This window comes from Nannobrachium achirus, assembly GCF_963921795.1.
Source record: "Nannobrachium achirus genome assembly, chromosome: 17".
In the NCBI taxonomy this organism is placed as follows: Eukaryota; Metazoa; Chordata; class Actinopteri; order Myctophiformes; family Myctophidae; genus Nannobrachium; species Nannobrachium achirus.
In genome coordinates, this window is record NC_137824.1 from 18563893 (window position 1) to 18584695 (window position 20803).

General features: G+C 42.6%; 1 protein-coding gene and 1 long non-coding RNA gene across 2 annotated transcripts in view; both read right to left on the reverse strand.

The window, feature by feature from the left end:
- Positions 1–20174, reverse strand: part of zdhhc2 (zDHHC palmitoyltransferase 2) — a gene marked incomplete at its 5' end in the record, with an annotated part of 28856 nt that extends 8682 nt beyond the window's left edge. The window contains 6 exons of the mRNA XM_080745846.1: positions 4117–4149; positions 4966–5035; positions 6454–6574; positions 8654–8748; positions 9546–9572; positions 20048–20174. Coding sequence (XP_080601972.1) covers positions 4117–4149; positions 4966–5035; positions 6454–6574; positions 8654–8748; positions 9546–9572; positions 20048–20174 — 473 coding nt within the window. The remainder of the gene's footprint in view (positions 1–4116; positions 4150–4965; positions 5036–6453; positions 6575–8653; positions 8749–9545; positions 9573–20047) is intronic.
- Positions 1–20803, reverse strand: part of LOC308301613 — a 418458-nt gene that overhangs the window by 181387 nt on the left and 216268 nt on the right. The gene's annotated exons all lie outside the window — the stretch shown is intronic.

Below are 20803 nucleotides of genomic sequence, written 5' to 3' on the forward strand. Positions count from 1 at the left end.
CATCAAACCTTTAATACAATCAGATGATTGTATTAACAATCATACTGTTCAAACTCTACTGATTGAGGCCTAAACTAAAATAAATTAAAGGGGAGAAGGATCGGGACAGGTCAGCTGGGGCGTGCGAACAGCCTGACATCAGGGTTGAGGACCAAGGGCCTGGATGACTCTCCTTACTCCACTAAGAAGTAATCTGCAAGGGAGACAGGCAAGAAAGAGTGTGTTGTCACAATTTAAACAAATGGACATGTATATTTATGTGAACACTTGGTGTATTGGTGTACCTTACTGTATCTGCATGGTGTCTATTTGCAGCAGTTGCATTTGCAAAGTCCAGAACAGTCGAGATTTGTGTTGCTGCATTTACAACTGGAACAGTTCCCTTTACACACACATTTTATCTAACCTGACTGCGCCCGATGATGGCAGCAGTGCGTATGCCTGGCTGCATATCGCTCTGCTTATCATCATCTGGGATCGCTCAGGCAGACCCGATGTAAGGGGCGGGCCATTTTTTCAAATTCTTTAGCAGGTGATTGGATGTGGCCGTCTCTCTATCACAGTCTGGGAGTGCCAACTCCAACCACTCATATTGGCCTGTCTGCATCCACGTGGTCTGCAATCAGACTCTATTGGCTCAGAGCCGCTCAGAGCCCGCCCGTAGCTGCCGCTGATTCGTCCGGCCCGGGACTTTACGAGCGTTATCAACTGCCCCCGAGAGATCTCAGATGGTAAAGTAGGGCAGTAGCCTACGCACTACTGCCACCATCTGGCTCAGTCAGGTTACATTTTATCAGCTCTCTGCAGGCAATGGAAACCTCAGGAATGCTTATCCACACTGGCACCCATGACCCTGATGCATCCTTGGTCCAGCCAAAGTCCTTTGGAGAAGGAATCGCTTGCTGTTTGTCTGTGCTGGTTGCCCAGATTCCTGTCTGAAACACAGCCCTTTTTACATGATGGAGAAGTGCATCCTGCGTGGGAGGATCTCTCCATCGGCCGACTCTCTTGACAGAAGAGTTCCTTCCTTGTTTGATTGATGGAATTCAAAGGACTGGCTTTATTGTACATGATCACAGTCAGTCTTTCAAGCGTCTGGAAATGCTCAGAGTCAACATTTAGTTCCTGGAATGGATGCTTTGCCAGGTACACAAATGCTTCTGTAGCAGCATCATCAACAAGCCAGCAAAGATCACGATGACATCAGTGTCCACAGTTCGCACACGATCCGTCACAAGATCATAGGCCTTCCAAGCTGACTTCTTGCCTTTTCCATTGAATGCAGATGTTGTGTCACAGCCTGAATATGCATGGAACATAAGCGGACCTCGAGATTTGGGTTCCCCCAGGCTTTTGCAGATGTGGTTTATGTGATAAAGCCGGAATCCTTTTCCCATGCCAAAAGCCACCCAGATGTCAGTCAAGGGTTGAAGCACCACCAAATCGTTTAACATCTAAGATCATCTAAGCTTTCGTTTCCCGTAGCATGATGGAATGTTGCAACCATGAGGAGGTAGACACAAGGATTGTGGTTCATCTACAACATGCACTGAAGCATGGAGCAAAGACGGATCTTGTGCGAACTGTGGACACTGATGTCATCGTGATCCTTGCTGGCTTGTTGATGCTGCTGCTACAGAAGCATTTGTGTACCTGGCAAAGCATCCATTCCAGGAACTAAATGCTGACCCTGAGCATTTCCAGACACTTGAAAGACTGACTGTGATCATATACAATAAAGCCAGTCCTTTGAATTCCATCAATCAAACAAGGAAGGAACTCTTCTGTCAAGAGAGTCGGCCGATGGAGAGATCCTCCAACGCAGGATGCACTTCTCCAGCATGTAAAACGGGCTGTGTTTCAGACAGGAATCTGGGCAACAAGCACAGACAAATAGCAAGCGATTCCTTCTCCAAAGGACTTTGGCTGGACCAAGGATGCATCAAGGTCATGGGTGCCAGTGTGGATAAGCATTCCTGAGGTCTCCATTGCCTGCAGAGAGCTGATAAAATGTGTGTGTAAAGGGAACTGTTCCAGTTGTAAATGCAGCAACGCAAATCTCGACTGTTCTGGACTTTGAAAATGCAACTGCTGCAAATAGACACCATGCAGATACAGTAAAGTACACCAATACACCAAGTTTTCACATATATATACATGTCCATTTGTTTAAATTGTGACAACACACTCTTTCTTGCCTGTCTCCCTTGCAGATTACTTCTTAGTGGAGTAAGGAGAGTCATCCAGGCCCTTGGTCCTCAACCCTGATGTCAGGCTGTTCGCGCGCCCCAGCTGACCTGTCCCGATCCTTCTCCCCTTTCATTTGTTTTAGTTTAGGCCTCAATCAGTAGAGTTTGAACAGTATGATTGTATTAAAGGTTTGATGGATAATACTTCATGTGCTGGGTTTGGAATCATCATCCAAAATCCATCTATTTTTTTGCTATTTCCGCCTATAATGAGGCCTTATTTAAAAGCCAAATGATTCATAATGGAATCAAATATTGGCATTCTAGCTGTTCTGGGATGTCAAGACACTACCTGTAGACACCCTGTGCAAGTATGATGTAAAAACTAGCAGCAGGAGAACACATGGCAAGAATTAACCCTCTTTTAGTATAGGCGTTTTTTGCTGTTTTTGATCAAGATAACTTTTGTGCACTATAGGGGTATTTTGAATATGTATGTTTGTTTACCCTTCTGAAATCCTTCAGTAGGTCATAAAGAAGGCCCATGCAAAGTTTGGCGCTTTTATCCGCTCCGTAACGGTAATGTCACTAAGCCACTGAGCTATATATATGTTTTTGTCAAAACAAAAAGGATTTTGTTAAAAGGCTAACGGAGTGGCACAGTGGTAAAGTTACTGGAGGTTGAAACTTGTGGATTCAAATCCACTGTGGTGCATCTGACTTGGTGACTTGTCTGGTGTTTGAGGGAACACAGTAAAACTATGGAGATGGCCATAGCTGAGTGGTTAGTGAGCTTGCCAGGGGAACCACAGTTGTTGCAGGTACGATTCCAGGCCAGTATTGTGTCAAAGTGTCCCTGAGCAAGAAACCTAACCCTTGGCTGTTCCCCCCTCCAGCACTAAGCTGAGTTAAACTGAAGTTCCCCCTTAGGATAAACTATGTATGTAAAATAAATATCATGATAGTAATCATAGAGTGTTTGTTTACCAGGGATCTTTCCAGCTCTTTTACACATTATTGTGTATCATTATTTTATGCCTGTCAGTGTTTCTCAAACCTTTTCATGTGAAGGACCCCCAAAATGATATGTATTTGGCCATGGACCCCCATCTCAAAATATTTAGTTCCAGGCACCACCCAGAAGCAAAATTTGAGTTACAAATGTTCGCTTTGAAAATACATATATTCAAAGATTTGCACACATTTTCACGAATTTTTCAAAAATAGCAGATCTACAAGCTCGCAGCTATATTTTTTTCTTCTCTCTCTCTCTCTCTCTCTCTCTCTCTCTCTCTCTCTCTCTCTCTCTCTCTCTCCAGGAAGCAGGCTAACAATTACTGTACACAATAATCACATACAGTTCTAACTGCCCAGTTTAATCTAAAATCTGATATTACAGGGGTCTTCAACAGGGGGTCCGGGACCCCTAGGGGGTCCTCAGAGTTACTACAGGGGGTCCTCCAAATCTTTGAGTTTTAGAAAGTTTTTCTTTTTTTCAACTTTTTTATATTAACCACTTGAACCCTTGTGTCAATATTCTGAGAACTTTAGTCAAAAATAGCAGATCTACAAGCTCAGCGAGGCGTTGTGAGCTTGTAGATCGGCTATTTTCGGCAAAGAGCTTTGGTGTAGAGGGGAAAAAGAGCAGACTAAGTACAGAGTGAAAGTTCAAGTTTATCAAGCATTGACGGTTCAAGTGGTTAAATATCTGAAAACACAAATTGACATGAATCCAAAATACACTGATGATCGTGCTGTCAAACGATGAAACTATATGGAATCTATGCATAGATTGTGGGGGTCCCTGCTTCATCTCTCTCAACTAAGGGGTCCTTAGCCTGAAAACGTAGAAGACCCTGTGATATTAGATCGATGAGATGTTTTAAAACATGATAGAATGTGATTGATGAAGAAGGACATACGGTACCAGGGACAGTGGTGATCCATCTTCAGGATGCACCTGTAAGGGGAGGAGGGTAAAGAGCCACGTCAGCACACTGTCTGTCTGCCACCTCAGGTCAGCAGAGAAATGACAAATGGATTGTGTTGTGGAGAGAGTGTAGGTCACTGGTCCCCAGACCGTGGGTCGGGACCCATTTGTGGGTCGCGGACCCCCGTCCCCCATCTCAAAATATGTTGTTCCAGGGACCCCCCAGAAGCAAATATTTGAGTTACAAATGTTCGCTTTTTAAAAGGGTTAGATCAAAGATTAGCAAAAAAAGATCACAACTTTACAAAAATAACAAGCTTTACAAGCTCGCAGAGTGGCACTCGGTGCCGTGCTGTGAGCTTGTAGATCTGCTATTTTTCAAGCATAAAATAATGGTTAAAGGACAGGCGCTTGGGTGTCCCATTTGTGGGTCGCGGACGATGTTTTAATGGGTCCCTTTATCCTTTCATTATTATTATTTCAAAACATTTTCCAAAAACATTCCCAAAAAGCAAAATCTTTCATGAATTAAAAACAAATTCAAAGATTTTTTCTTTTTAGTAATTTCATGAAGAAATCAAAGAAAGAAATCAAAGAAATTCCATAAATTAGAAGACAAATGTTTAAGAAGAAGTGAAACTAGACAAATTTTATTTTCACTAGTGTGGGTCCCCGGCAAACCTCTAATTTCAGTTTTAGGTCTTGAGATAAAAGGTTTGGGAACCACTGGTGTAGGTTGCACATTAATCTGGGGGACCACCCAAAATAATTTGGGGACCCCCCCTGGGGATCCCGACCCACAGGTTGAGAACCACTGGTGTAGGTGTGATGCTGGTGGAAGCTTACTTGTCACACACTGAACAGTGGTGGCATCGATCGGGCTTCAGCAGCAGACAGTGGTCACAGAAGCGGATTGCTGAGGAGAGAGACCAGACTTTCCAATCACCTTCTCCCCTGAACACTGACTAACCAGGGGAAATTAATTGACCATAATTATCGTTGCTGTCGGGCAGAAACTTTTTAAGATTGTTTGTCTTCATAAATGCCCCAAAAAAAAACACAAAATACTGGTGGATCATGACCATAAAACATTTGATTCTGTGAAAAAATTAATTGTAAAACCAAAAAACAATTGCATTAAATATAATACAGTAAGTAAGCCTAGCTGGGCGATGAGCCTATCTCCAGGTTCTGTAGTGTGAGGCAGCTTGATGTAAGTACACCCCCTGGACAGGACACTAGTAGCCTATGTCACAGGGACTTGCCCCCCAGTCCAACCCTTGATTCTGAGTGCCAAGCAGTCTAGGCACCGGATCCTGTTTTTCAGAACATATTGGTATGACCCAACCGGGGTTCAAACCCTGATCTCCCAGTCTCAGGGCTAACACTCTAACCACAAGGCCACTGAGCTGGTTAAATATAATTGGCTTTTTCACAGAATCAAATATTTCATGGCCACGATTCACCAGGATCTTGGATGGCTTGATTCTAGGCTTAAAATAATTTATATAAATATTTTGGAAATCTCGATGAGAAAAATGAATGGGGTCTAGATCGATGGAACCAGGAGATGGCGCCACTGATATGGCCTATTAGTACTAACTATGGTTGATTATGGTACTGGCTATGGTTATTGAGTAATATGGTACTATGTTATGATAACATGTTTGTACAGGTCACCTCCAGAGTTGGTGCGTGTGTAGATGTTTATTCGGTTCTTAAGCCGTGACGTAATTTTGTAGTCAGACTCACCGCCAAGCAGGTTTATTGTCAATATGGGCAGTGCTGTATCCCTCGCTATTTCAACAGATCTGAGACAAAAATAACGACTGAAGTATAATTCTACAACTTTCCTGTCAACAAGAAAGAGATGAGGAAATGCTGCAATTTTTCCAGTGGTGGAAAAAGTACTCCAATGTTTTACACAAGTTAAAAGTATCAGTCTGGAATCCACTTCATATACAGCAGCCCCCTCCAACTTCCTCGACTCGCACATAACAAGGAAATGTCTCGACACGAAAATATATTTTATACAGATATATATATATATAATATATATTTCCACACAAACCTGGTTGTTACATCAACATTGTTCAAGTGGATATGTTTGTTCATGCTTATTTCTTGAAATGGCGAAAACGCTAAAAGTAGCCTCTTCTGGTTCTCCAGTGAGAAGCCAGGCTTGACTCTCCCCGCCTGGTAGGGCCCTTGAGCGGGCAGGCGGGGGAGGAGAGAAAAATTGTTGTTTTGAATGGTTGTGGTCAGAGCAGGTCCCCAGACTACAAAATGACGTCAGACTTAGGAACTGAATGGTAACATGTTTGTGCGGGTCACCTCCAGAGTTGGTGCGCGTGTAGATGGGCAGATCCTTGGCCAGGCGTCTCAGGATCTCCTGCTGAGATTCTCCTCGATCTTCACGCTCCAGCAACTCCTTGTCTGAGTAGGACAGGTAGAACTACAGGAAGCACAGACACAGAACATAAATTACACTACTGTCTTATGAGTCATATCTTCATGATTAACTGAATTAATGTATAGCCTATAAATACACACACACACACACACTGACGCACACGCACGCACACACACACACACACACACAGACACTTTTTTCAGGAGAGTGCTTCCTGAAAGAGGCCGGCTCCAGTAGCAGTTGTTGGGAAGTGTCATCAGAGATGCACGTATTTGTCAAGCTGAGTCATTAGACTGCTCTGACTGTCATCCACAAGCACAAGGAATGCAGCCTTCAATCACGCACGCACGCACGCACGCACGCACGCACGCACGCACGCACGCACGCACGCACGCACGCACGCACGCACGCACGCACGCACGCACGCACGCACGCACGCACGCACACACACACACACACACACACACACACACACACACACACACACACACACACACACACACACACACACACACACACACACACACACACACTACTGGCAAGATATTTGTTGGTGATAATATAAAATGTATAATAAAAGAAGGAAAAACATTATGTAGTAATAATTGCGGTTAGACGAATGATTGCTTTTTGAGATTTTACAAGTGGGCTTTGTTCCAGGAGAGCGTTGAACTACTGAATTAGACTTCATCTCTATCGGGTGGAAAACGCGTACGTTTGTCCAAAACAGTTACTTTTCAGCATTCAAATAAAAAAAACAGCAAAAGTAGCAGATCTACAAGCTCAAAACGCAAAATGCTATAGTTTTGATGCTTTCGTGTGACGCTGTGTGGTATGATCAAGTGGGGCATTGATTTACTGAAAAACACAGAAAATTAGAACACAGAGATAAGGTTTCTGCCCGACAGCAACAATATACTCTGTTGCAGTGGTTCTCAAAGTGGGTTCCAGGGACTGTGGGATTAACAGTTTTACTGCCACATGTTGTTATTTATTTATTGGGTTTTGTGCCAGCAAAAGCACCTTACCTTTGCGATGTTATAGACAAAGATGTATTCATTTTTTTTTCATCATTATTATTTTCTTTTCTCCTTAAATAGGTGTACTTTCGCTATACTAGCAGTAGAGGGCAGCCTCATGCAAGAATTAATGTGAAATGGCCGCGGTAGGCTACCGTCCGTCAAGACAGCTCAATCGCTACAAAGCAATAGACCCAGAGAAAATAACAAGGAAGAGTGTTGTTACTCCATTGATGCTAACGTCCAGTGGGTTTCTGAGAGCACTTTTACAGGAGCTGTCTCTACGGTACACACCCGCGCGACCCCTCATCAGTTTACAGACATCAAAACAAGGTACAAAAGAACAAGCCAAAGAACGTACAATTGGCATCGCGCCGCCGGGAAAAATGGGGCGAACGGGAACGCCCAAAGCGGTAAAAGAGTTAAATGGGGATCTAAATTGACCCATGCAAGTTTGTAACTCTGACAGTGTACAAATGGAACCAAATGAACCCTTTGTACACTGCCAGGGTTAAAGGGAAGACCTGGACATTTGAACGCTTGAGAAACACTGCTCTCTGTTTGTAAGTCGCAAAGCGGAGCCTGGGGAGCTTGCAGATCAGTTATTACAACACACTGTGCAGTCAGCACCAGTGTTGTTTTTGACAGCACATTTTGATTTAGTTTTAGTCATAGTCTTTTTAAATCAAATGTCTTTTAGTTTTAGTCATAATTTTAGTCGACTAAATATCATAAGATGTATTTTGGCAGGCCTTGATGGCATCGTAATGACTGATTTTACACGTGGTTGCGTGCTGAAAATAGCTGATCTACAAGCTCACAACGCGTCGCGCTGCGGCGCGTTGTGAGCTTGTAGATCTGCTATTTTCAGTGTGCAACACCTGAGAACAACCAAACATAAAATGACTGCCTTTTACATTTTAGTCTAGTTTTTATTTTGTTGACGAAATTGTCAATATATTTAGTCTTAGTTTTTAGTCATCATAGTTTAGTTTTTATTTCGTTTTTATTTTGTTTTCGTCAGTGAAAAAAAACATAGTCGACATACATTTTTCGTCATAGTTTTAGTCGACAAAATCAACACTGTGCAGTCAGCACTCACCTCCTTCAGTGGATGCATGGGCTGGGTGAAGATCGTCTGCCAGTACGCCCACACAAACATGATGAAGATCACATGGTACACCAGCAAGTACACCACTGGAAGGACAAAACACAAACACTAGGGCTGTCACAATATGACATTTTAAATGACGATTAATTGTCACTCAAATAATTGGCGATTAACGATTTAATTGTGTTTTTGTCGTTGATAATTACATTTCTGTTTGGCTTTTAGGCTTTGAAGTTGTAAATGGTAGATATGACACATAACCTAAATATACAAAGAAATTACTGACATATTTGACAACTTACTACTTAAAAAATAACTTTGATAGTGGAAATAGCCGATCTACAAGCTCACAACGCGTCGCGATGCGACGCGTTGTGAGCTTGTAGATCTGCTATTTCCACTATTTCGGAAATGTTTCAACATTCACGATTATGACAAAATAATTGCGATAATGTCAAATAATCACGATTAGACGATTATGTAATAATTGTGACAGCCCTAACAAACACGACTCAAGACATTGTACTGTGCTGCAATGGTTCCCAAACTGGGGGTCCCCAAATGATTATGGGGAGTCCCCAAAGGATTAGCTTAATGTGCAACATTGTGTTTCCTCACTCAACAGTACATTTGTTTACAACATGCATTATAAGTAGGGTAGCCTGGAAACGAGACAAAACTGCCATTGCAGAAATAAATTTCCCATTTCTAAAGTGACAAATTTAAGGACTTTTAAGACCTTTTTAATACCAAATTAAATATTATGTAAGAAAGAGGCAAACATGTGACTTCTATAAACATCCTCTGTAGTTAAGAGGGGAACTTCTCCAGCAACAATTTCTTCAGCACAGAGTGACACACACACACGCAAACACACACTTACCCTTTTCTCCAACGTCCTCGATGGACTCTGAAACATAAAATTACAAATAAAACATGGGAAGTAGTAAAGTACAGTCAAACTGCATTGGTGAAATGGTACCGCTGTACAACAACAAAATTGAACATTTTACTTGAGTAAAGGTTCAAAAGTATTGACATCAAAATTTACTAAAAGTACTGAAAGTACTCATTATGCAGAATGTTTCACAAGCTATCATGTAAGTGAAATGTGTTAAAATCTTTTGAAAATAGCAGATCTACAAGCTCACAATTCATCATATCACGACACATTGTGAGCTTGCAGATCGGCTATTTTCAAATAGCGATGAAACGCGTTGTGTTAAGTACAAATATCTCAAAATGTGTGCAATACAGTACTTAAGTACATCTATTTCGTTACTTCAGTGTTTCTCAATCCTTTTTTGGCTTGAGTACCCCCTTTCCCTGATTTCTGAATCCAAGTACCCCCTTTAAAAAACATAAATAGTGGTAGGCCTATATGATGCTATGATAAACCCCCCCCCATTTCAAGAATATAAAATCACAAATAAGAAATGCAGTGAAAGAGTTTCAAACGGTGCCTCCTGAGCACTGAGAAGATTTATTTTCAACACTATGGCCAAAACATTTCAGTCAATAACTATAAAACTTTCAAGCACATCCCAGGTGCCTGGTACTACTGTATGTAATTTGGGGTAGCGACTATAAGGCTCACACCAACTTCTCCATGTGTCATCATTAAACATAACAGTAAATGTTTTTCCCCTCCTGATTCAATGTTTTCAATTCTTTAACTATGAATGAAATCATGTCTTTTTTTGGGGGCATTTTCTTGAGCACCCCCTGCAGTACCTCCGCGTACCCCTAGGGGTACACATACCCCCATTTGAGAAACACTGCTTTACACCACTGCGACACCTCCAGTGTTTACTGTATTCATGCGACATATTTAATATTCAGCACATGGTGTTGCCAAGTATCTTTGACTGGGAGAGCACTGCCACTGACAGACACATCCACATGAATGAATGCATGCAGCCCCAGTGTTCCGGAACACATCAGATGTCCTTCAGTACAGTATGCCCCGGCAAATACACTGCCTTCTGCTCTGCCAATGTAATATTTACTGTCATTGGTGTGATGTATGTATTAGGGGTGGCCGATATGGTGATAATTATCGTTGAGATGATACAATGTCTCCACGATATGCCTTTTCAGAGGTATCGTATATATCGTGATACAATTGAGGGAGCCTTGTAAGAAATCCTGTTTAATCGTTAATACAGAGATTCATTGCAGAATTCAATTTAAACCTGCATTTTGGTCTAAATCAGTCGTTCTCAAACTTTAAAATGTCAAGGTCTCCGCTTAACCAAATGGACCCGTAAGGGTCCATTTGGTTTCATTTGTATACTGTCAGAGTTACATACTTATAAAGTTCAATTTAGACATCCCAAAAGGAACCCAGAGAGTCTAGTTTTTGTCAAGTAACTTGAAAAATAACCATAAAAAACAATGTGAAAAAGAATCGTGATACAGCTTGGGAAAATATCGTGATATTGTATTTTTCCATATCGCCCACCCCTAGTATGTATGTATGCAACAGAGAAAAAAACAATGGTGGCAGCTTCAATGGATTTAACAAATAACGTTGGGTATACACACACTTGTTCACAGTGCCGGTACATTGCTTATTAAGCAATGTAAACAAGGCAGTTATTGATAAATGCTACAGAATCATCTGTCATCTTCAGATATCAGGCCACAAGGCAAGCAGAACCAAGAGCTCGGTATCCAGCTTGCAGAGGCGATATTGGAGTTCATATGAACGGAATGCTGGGGTTCAAGTGGTTAAACGTCAAGTATAACATTATTTTCAATCATGTCCTAATGGAAACAAATTATGTGTTTTCCTCACGACATGCTGTATTTTACGGGGAAAGATTTACATAATGACATAAATGTAATTGGTGCCATAAAGCATTGTAATTCAGGCGTGCCGTGGGTGAAGAAAACGTCATTTACAGGTTATGTCCTGAGCCAAAACTGTTTGAGAACCACTGCACTACAGACTATAGTTGGCAAAAACAGTGAACACTGTTGTAACAAACTACCATCTTACTGTATGTCAAGTGCAATTTACAATGACAAAATTCATGTCAGGTTTTGCTGTTGTGCGACTGCCAAAAGAACCACAAGCACTGTAACTAAGGCTTTTAAAGGGATTTGACACAACAGAAAGTGGGTCAACACAAGCTTTGCTGGGGGTGGAATGGTGAATGGACGAGAAAGGCATCAGCTGAGGTATAATAACTTCACAACCTCCCAGGGGCGTCACAAGGGGGGGAAAAGTGGGACTGAGTTACTAGGGCCCAAGGTGGAGGGGCCTTCATTATTTTATACTTTAGCTATTGAAAAATAGCAGATATACAAGCTCACAGCGCAGCAACGAGTGCCGCGCTGCGAGCTTGTAGATCTGCTATTATTGAAAAGTCGTGAAAATGTGTGTAAATCTTTGAATATATATATTTTTATATTTTGAGATGGGGGGTCCCTGGAACTAAATATTTTGAGATGGGGGTCAGTGGCCAAATACATATCGTTTTAGGAGTCCTTCAAATGAATTCTTTTGAGCACCACTGACATAGAAACATAGGTTTTTCAAAAAACCTTAGAAGGATTTGAAATATTCAAAGACTTGCACAAATGTTCACGATAAAAAAAAAAAAAAAAATAGCAGATCCACAAGCTTGTATATCTGCTTTTTTCAATAGTTAAAGCACAAAATAATGCGTAATAATGCGTTCCCAGTCCAAGTGGGTTAAACCCCCTCCCCCTATGAAGAACATTCATGGGGGGCCCGCAGTGAATCCTTGTACCCAGGGCCCAGACTTTGGTGTGACACCCCTGGACACACAGTCCCCCCCATGCTTCATCATCCTCGTCATCACCACGGCCCTGAGCGACCTTTCTGGTGAGGTCATCTATCAATGGGATCTATTGATCCGTGACAAAGCGATCGGTTCCACATGACATGAGAACATCACCACTCACTCGTCACATGATCCTTTGAGTCGGGCTCGAAAACAAACAACATACTGAGAATCGTACTGAACAGTACTGTCTGACACAAGCTTGCATGCACGCAGGAACGCACGCACACATGTGCCTGTCACGTCACATACATATTTTGCATAAAATGTGATTTGCCTTTACACTGTCCTCAGAGTTACTGCAGGGTGTCCTCCAAATCTTTGTGTGATATAAACTTTTATTTTTTCTCCATAACCATTTGAACCCTAGCGTCCATATTCTGAGAACTTTAGCCAAAAATTGCAATCTAAGCCTCACGCTGCGAGGCGTTCTGGGCTTGTAGATGGGCTATTTTCGGCAAAGAGGTTTGGTGTAGAGGGGAAAAAGAGCACATAAACGTAATAAAGTTGACGTAATAAACTTGACCTTTCACTGTACTTAGTACAGTGAAAGGTCAAGTTTATTACGTTTATTAATTGACGGTAGCCTGACACTCAGCCTGAATTGACATTTCGTTTCACTTCATTATTCAGTCTGAACTCGCTTCCCCCCAGGGCGATTGCAGGGATGGGCGTTGCCAAAAAGAGGCAGTCTTCAGCGATTGGTTCACCGACCAACACATGACTGGCTGGCTAGTGGCTAGCCTGTTGCTTGCTAGTGCTACTTGCTAACCAAAGAAACAGTCAGAATAGGAGCACTACGAACTAGTAATCAAACACAACATAACATGCCTGCTACTGGTGTTTCATAGCGAGATCGATACGATCGCATTTTACCGCAATTTACCGCATTGTACGGCGGCGGCGCTGGTGTACTTGGAAACACACATGAGTTCTGAGAAACCCCCACCCACGCTGATCACAAGACGCTGATTCACGACGCTGATTCGCCGATCGGATTTTCAACCGAGGAAGGACTCTTCAATGAGAGCACTTCTAGACCCCTGAATCGCCAAAACAAAAAAATTAAAGGGGTGTGGCTAGCGATTCAGGGTCTGGAACTAGGCTAAATTGACGGTTCAAGTGGTTAAATATCTGAAAACACAAATTGACGTGAATCCAAAGCACGCTGATGGTCGTGCTGTCATCAATGAAACTATATGGAATCTATGAAAAGGTTGCGGGAAGTTCTGGGAATGCCTACCGAGTGGCAAAAAACTACTTTCTGGCCTTGACAGCCCATACATCCAAACAGAAAAGTCCTATCTGATTAATTAAACGACGTTAAATGACGTTAAACTCATTTTGCCACTCACTTTGCCACTCAATTTGCCACTCAATATGCCATTCACTTTATGCATGCATTTAACCTCTATATATACTTAGATGATTTTGATTTGTATTCGTATACATTTGCACATCTGTAAAGACGAAAAGGAACCGGGAAGGAGGCTTTCCCCCTTACTCATCAAAAGAGCTTCCGTGCTCCAGACTGACTATGATTATGACTGGAAGCATTTGAAAATTGTGGGAGGCAACAGTCTGGCCATGCAAGACTACAAATATGGTACAGTACAGCAGGGGTTTGCAAAGTGGGTGACGGGGGCACCCTGGGGTGCCGCGAGATCATTTGATAATATTTGGAATTTATTTGGACACTTGAAAAAATATTATTGAGTATAATCTTAAACTTGAAGTACAAAGTTATTTTCAGTCAGTTCTAACCAAAATGGCTATTATCTCAACGTTTTCCTCGTAACATAATCACTAAAATATCGTCACTGTCGGGCAGAAACCTTGTATCTCCTCATGTCTTTTGCCCTGCTTCATCATACAAGACCGTCGCACAAAACTAGTGAAAACAGCCGATCTACAAGCACACGCTTGTAGATCTGCTGTTTTCACTAGTTTAGTACATTTTATAGATGATAAATACAAAACGAACGGTTTTGGACATACAAGGTTTCCACCTGACAACGACGATATGCTATAAATATGAGGTGCTGAGAGTGAAAATTATAATGTAGGGGTGCCTCGGATTAAAAAAAATATTTATGGGGTGCCCTGAGACAAAAAGGTTTGGGAACCCCTGCAGTACAGTATACAGTACATGGTCCTTGTGGCAACAGGGAGGCTGTAGAACATAATCTATTTAAGGGACGACGACCGGTATTGACCCAAGCATGCAGCTACAGGTGTCAGCTATCTATGAAATATGTATCCATCAAAATGAATCCCTGCACTTCACCCTGTCGATCTGAAGCAGCAGATTGCGGATCTGCTACTTTTTTGTGAATCTGTAATATGATCAAGTATACAAACAAAACGAAAACTACAAGTGGAGATAGATATTGAATCCTCTTGAAATGAGATGATACAGTGCCGCTGGTTTCCCTTTCCACTCTCCTCTGTACATACCTATAGCTATGTATTTGTTGGTGACATGTATACTGTATTCAGGACTTTTTTGTGTTATCCTTTTAGCCCAAGTGTTTTACTGTATGTCTGTGCTGCTGCTTACGTTTTTGACTAATTAAGTATTAAAGCAATCCTCTCCTCTCCTGTAGGAGTAAAGTAGTTTGTCTGGTGTCCTGTAAAATGTTATGTGTAAAGTAGTGTCCTGTAGAATGTTGCGTGTGTAAAGTGGTTTCCTGCAGTGCAGAATGTTAAATGTAAAGAGGTGTCCTGGAGAATGTTGGTCAACAAGATGAGACAACACCTGCTGTGTAACTAGTGAACGGGGTCAACCTGGGACAGCTGATGTCTAGACTCACTAGTGACCCTGGTGGCCTGGCAGCGTACTGCAGCACTGACCACCTGTACTATTATAGCAGTGGTTCTCAAACATTTTAAAATCTTTGAATATAGGGCAGGCCTGTATATTTTATTTTAATTTTAAAGCGAACAACTCAAATCTTTGCTTTTGGGGGGTCCCTGGAACAAAACATTTTGAGATGGGGGTCCACGGCCAAATACATATAATTCTAGGGGTCCTTTAAAAAGTTTGAGAACAGGTTTATCAGAAAACCGATTTAGAAGATTTTTTTAGAATAGGCCTCAGGTCTTAATGGCTGCAAATGTTTTCTAGCAGGCAGGGACCCACATAAGAGAACATTGGTCTAGATTTTCCTGATTTTATTTTTTTGTTTTCAAAAGTAGCTGATCCACATACAATATAAAAATAGCGCGCTAAGTGTTTAAACTGTTCCTCATTTTGCGAGAGGGGTCTGTATGCAGATCACAGATTCCTAGGGCAGAGTCGTTGGAGCTTTCAAAATCTGACCACCCTCCCCGGTGGGTGGATAGGGGTGGATTTTCAAGCGGGGGTGGATTTTGAAGGGTAATACTACCCAATAGAATCATGGCAGTAATGTCACGTGCACACTGCTCTGTCGCGCACCGTGTTCACTTCACTTGGACCCGCGCAGAGGTGCCAAAAGTCGAGAGGATGAAGATTTACTATTCTGTCCCTATCCTGACATAACTCGGACGGTGCCGATTCGGCTCATGCGACCCTCACATCGCTCGACACGACGACTTGCTTGCTACCGCTCGCTCGGCGGTGTCTCACATGGCTCAAGGTCGCCTGAGGGAGGAGTGATGGAATTTGTGTGAACATAGCCACTCTACAAGCTCACAACGCATCGCGATCTACAAAATGTAAGCCATTTACCATGAGAGGGAGTGGGTTGTTGGCTTATTTACCACTGAAACAGGGTGAATCAGCCAACAACCCACAACCCTCGAATGGTACATTTCTTTTCTACCACTTCTACCATATACTAACCTGACTCCGCCAGATGGTGGCAGCAGTGCGTACCGCCCTTCCTTACCATCTGGGCTCTGAGCGGCTCTGAGCCAAAAGAGTGCAGACCACGTGGAAACCCAGTAGGCGGATTCCGGGTGTAACGTCATGCAGACAAGCCGATATGAGTGGTTGGAGTTGGCACTCTCAGACTGTGATAGACAGACCCCATTCAATCACCTGCTAAAGAAAAAATGGCCCGCCTCCTAAATCGGTTTGGTTGGAATGAATCCAGATGGTAAAGCAGAGCGGTATGCAGGCATACGCACTGCTGCCACCATCTGGCGCAGTCAGGTTAACCATACATGAAAGAAAACACAGTTGTAACTTGCAAGACCTTGGAAATGTTACAACTGCAACACAACATTGGGCGGGGTCCATGAGCCAACTCAAGGTTGTTGACTGATTTACCACTGTTTTAAGCCAATCAGAATCCAGTATCTGAACATGTGAAAACAAAAAGTGGTAGAACTGCTATTTTTACGAAGTAAAATTTGTATTAAAATAAAATCCCAAATATGGGTCCCCAAGAGAACATGACATCACATATTTTAAAGTAATGCCGAAAACCTCACAAGATGACACCACCTGTCCTTTGAACTCCATTGAACGGTTCCTTTTTGTGCCATGGACTCCCAAATTGATATGTATTTGACCGCGGACCCCCAACTGAAAATGTTTTGTGCCAGGGACCCCCAGAAGAGAAGATTTGCGTTAAAGAATATTCAATATTTTTTTAAATCTTTAAATAAATAGAAGATGTAGATCTGCTATTTTTGAATATCCAACATATGAATGGATAAATCGGTTAAAATGATTGTGACGCTGTATTAACACATTTTGCCGGGGACCCCCTGGGGTGAAAATAGAATAAAAGTGTGGCTGATGCATCACTGTGATCTCTGCGACAATCCAGTCAATGCCGAAACATTCCTTTAAAATTATTATTATTTTTAAATTGTGAAAATAGCAGATCTACAAGCTCACAACGCGTAGCGACGCGCTTTGAGCTTGTCGATCGGCTATTTTTGCCATTTTTGTGTGACACTGTATTATGACAAAGTATAAGACGTTCATTCACAAAACATCACACCCAGTGTGACTGAGCGGCGCAGGCTGCTGAACAGCGCCGCTCGGTGGCTGCAGCTGATACTGCCATTCCCATGCACATACTACTGTATAGGCATATTATGGACAGACAGACAGACAGACACACAGACAGACAGACTCAAAAATAAAAACATTGCTAAAGTGAAACTAAGGAGATGAGAGGTTTGATATTCTGACTTCTGAGTGTATTCTGTTAAACCAGTGATTCTCAAACATGTTCATGTCTTGTCAAGGACCCCCAAACTGATATGCATTAAGCTAATTTGAAAAGATTTGAAAGAGAATATCTTTTGTCCATACAGTAGGTGGGGAGAGAGAAACCTCTGATCTTGTATAGGCAAACTCTGCCAAAACTAGCTAAAATAGCAGATTTACAAGCTCACGATGCAATGCATCACGTGGTTCAACTGTTGTTCCTCATTTGGCCGGGGATCCCCCTGGAACCGCCTCAAGGACCCCGGGGTGTCCGCGGACACCACTTTGGGAACCACTGTAACAAAGTAATTGACCGAATTCACATTACACAACTTCCTGGTGCTGACGTCACGGTTGAAGGGGAAACCCTACTAAAAGCCCATAGAGTTAACACAGAAATCGCAAATGTAACGCAATTTCCGAATAGTAAAGTAAACAATACGGCTAGCATGATCAAGAACACAAGATAGTAAAAGGCACAACGCGTTATAATTTACTTTACCGTTCGAAATATTGATTTGTTGGCTTTAAGTCCAGCAATTTCTGTGTTAGTTTACCCTTCAAAGCTGACGTCAGCACCAGGAAGTTGCTGAGAAATTAGCCGAGTGCGCGTGCGTGGGCGGGCCGTGAATAGGGTCTATTGACTTTGTCGGCGATTTCTGACTGTTATATGTTTTGCATAGTATTGTCTGTTATTTAATGTCTCAATGAATGAACTGAGTACAAAGGACCCCAATGTAAGCAAGCCATAGTGCTTTCTTGGGTTTAAATCCTATGTAGACCTTCTGTCTGTCTGTCTGTCTGTCTGTCTGTCTGTCTGTCTGTCTGTCTGTCAGTCTAATCGATCTATCGATAAACAAACATTGTCCGGTCCATTTCAGTGTTGTTTCATTGCTGGTGGTCCTTGGCATGCAGCCAAATGGAGCAGACTGCTCTCCTCTCTTCTGCTCTGTTCTCTGCTGTTCTGAGACACTCTCTGGAAACTAAAGAAACCCTTTACTTTGTTATCCAGGTCAATCCACTGCTCCCGTGTATATCTGTGCACAGGGGCGTCACACCAAATTCTGGGCCCTGGGTACAAGGATTCACTGCGGGCCCCCCATGAATGTTAACTATTGAAAAATAGCAGATATACAAGCTCACAGTGCGGCACCGAGTGCCGCGCTGCGAGCTTGTAGATCTGCTATTTCTAAGGTTTTTTTTTTAAAAACCTATGTTTCGATGTCAGTGGAGCTCAAACCTTTTCATGTGCAGGACCCCCAAAAAGGTATGTATTTGGCCACGGACCCCCATCTCAAAATATTTAGTTCCAGGGACCCCCCCCCCCCGGAAGCAAAATTTGAGTTACAAATGTTCGCTTAAAAAATAACATATTCAAAGATTTGCACACATTTTCACGACTTTTCAAAAAAATAGCAGATCTACAAGCTCGCAGCGTGGCACTCGGTGCCGCGCTGTGAGCTTGTATATCTGCTATTTTTCAATAGCTAAAATTACTAGGGCCCCTCCTCCTTGGGCCATGGTAACTCAGTCCCACTTTCCTACCCCTTGTGACGCCCCTGTTGTCCACCTAACATCTGCATTGTATCACTGCACCCGTCAACAAAACATCAGCATTAACCCATTTAGGCCTGCGCAAAAATGTTCATAATTAATCTACTACTTCTAATCCCCCTTCTTTTTGGTTATTTACTGTGAGACGAGGATGATGTATTCAGATAATAACCATTAGCCTATGATCTCTACATTAATCTATCATATACTTTGTTTAAATCTGGAGTGACGATAGTAATAAATGTCAAGGGCTGCCGCCATGCCGTGATTTATACAGTTTGATAGTGGACTATAGCCTTGCATCTGGGAGATTCTGCATGGGTTTTATCACTGTGTCAGGAATTAAAATCACACACACACACACACACACACACACACACACATACACACACACACACACACACACACACGCAACACACGCAACACACGCATGCGTGCATGCACATTAAACCAAATACTGTAGTAGACATGATGAATCCGCAATAGTTGTGAATGACTCCACAACATGTCCTAAAACATGCAGTCTCTCTCTCTCTCTCTCATTGTAATGTGCCTGACATTGTCAACACAGCATTAAAAAAAAGCCCAGCCAGCCAATGTGTCTGCGTCCCCCCCCCCCCCCCCCCCTCCCTCCCTCCCTCCCAAAAAAACGCAGAGAGCCTCAGTGTAGTAGACTGTCTATACTACAGTAGCCTACATTCAGCCAGGACATCACAACACAACACAACACCGCCTGTGTGCAATAGATAAAAATCACCCTGGTTTAAAGGCATGCAGCATAATACATATAACAACAGACAGTAGACTTTAAACCATGTGTGTGTGCGCATGCGTGCGTGCGTGTGTGTGCATGTGCGCGTGTCTTACCCACGCAGAGCTGGAGAACATAGGCGTAGTAGGACCACGCCACTATGAGGCAGATGAACACAACGGGAATCCAGTACAGAACTCTCTGACAGCCGCGCGCGATGCTGCGCGGTCCCGACGGTGCCATGATAATAACACACACACTACTACCTCATCTCATCTTCTCATCAATAGTATAGCTATGTAGCCCACATTGTTTCGTCAGGAACAATATTTTCTAGTTTGTTTTTAAATATATTATAGACCACAGTGATAAATATCAGAGCATCGTTTCCAGACTCTCAGATCTGCTCCGGTTGGTTCAGACGCCTCTCCTCTCCTGTTCTGTTCTGTTGTGGAGCCTGTGTGTTTTTTTGGAGATCGGCGGCGACGCGCTGCGTTCCCCTGCGCCCCGCACCGCACTGAGCTTGAGCGCTGCACAAAAAAAATAATGTTACACTCTGTCTGTGAATCCTATAGCCTGGGAGTGTTGTCCGCGCTGCGATTGGCTTGGCGGAGTTTGGGTTGTCAGGGGCGACCCAATTTTCTTTTTTTTCCCTTCTTTTTTTATAGCTCTCGAGAAAAAAAGTTATGTTAGATTACAGGGAGCTGTTAATTCAATTCAATTTCAATTTGTGTCAAGAAGCCCCTCGATTTATCAAATAAAAGAAAACGTAGATAGGCCTATAAACCAATAAAAAATTCTGACTGATTGTTATACTTTATCAGCAAGTTTCCATGGTAAAGATACAGGACAGTACAGTTCACTGATAGGTC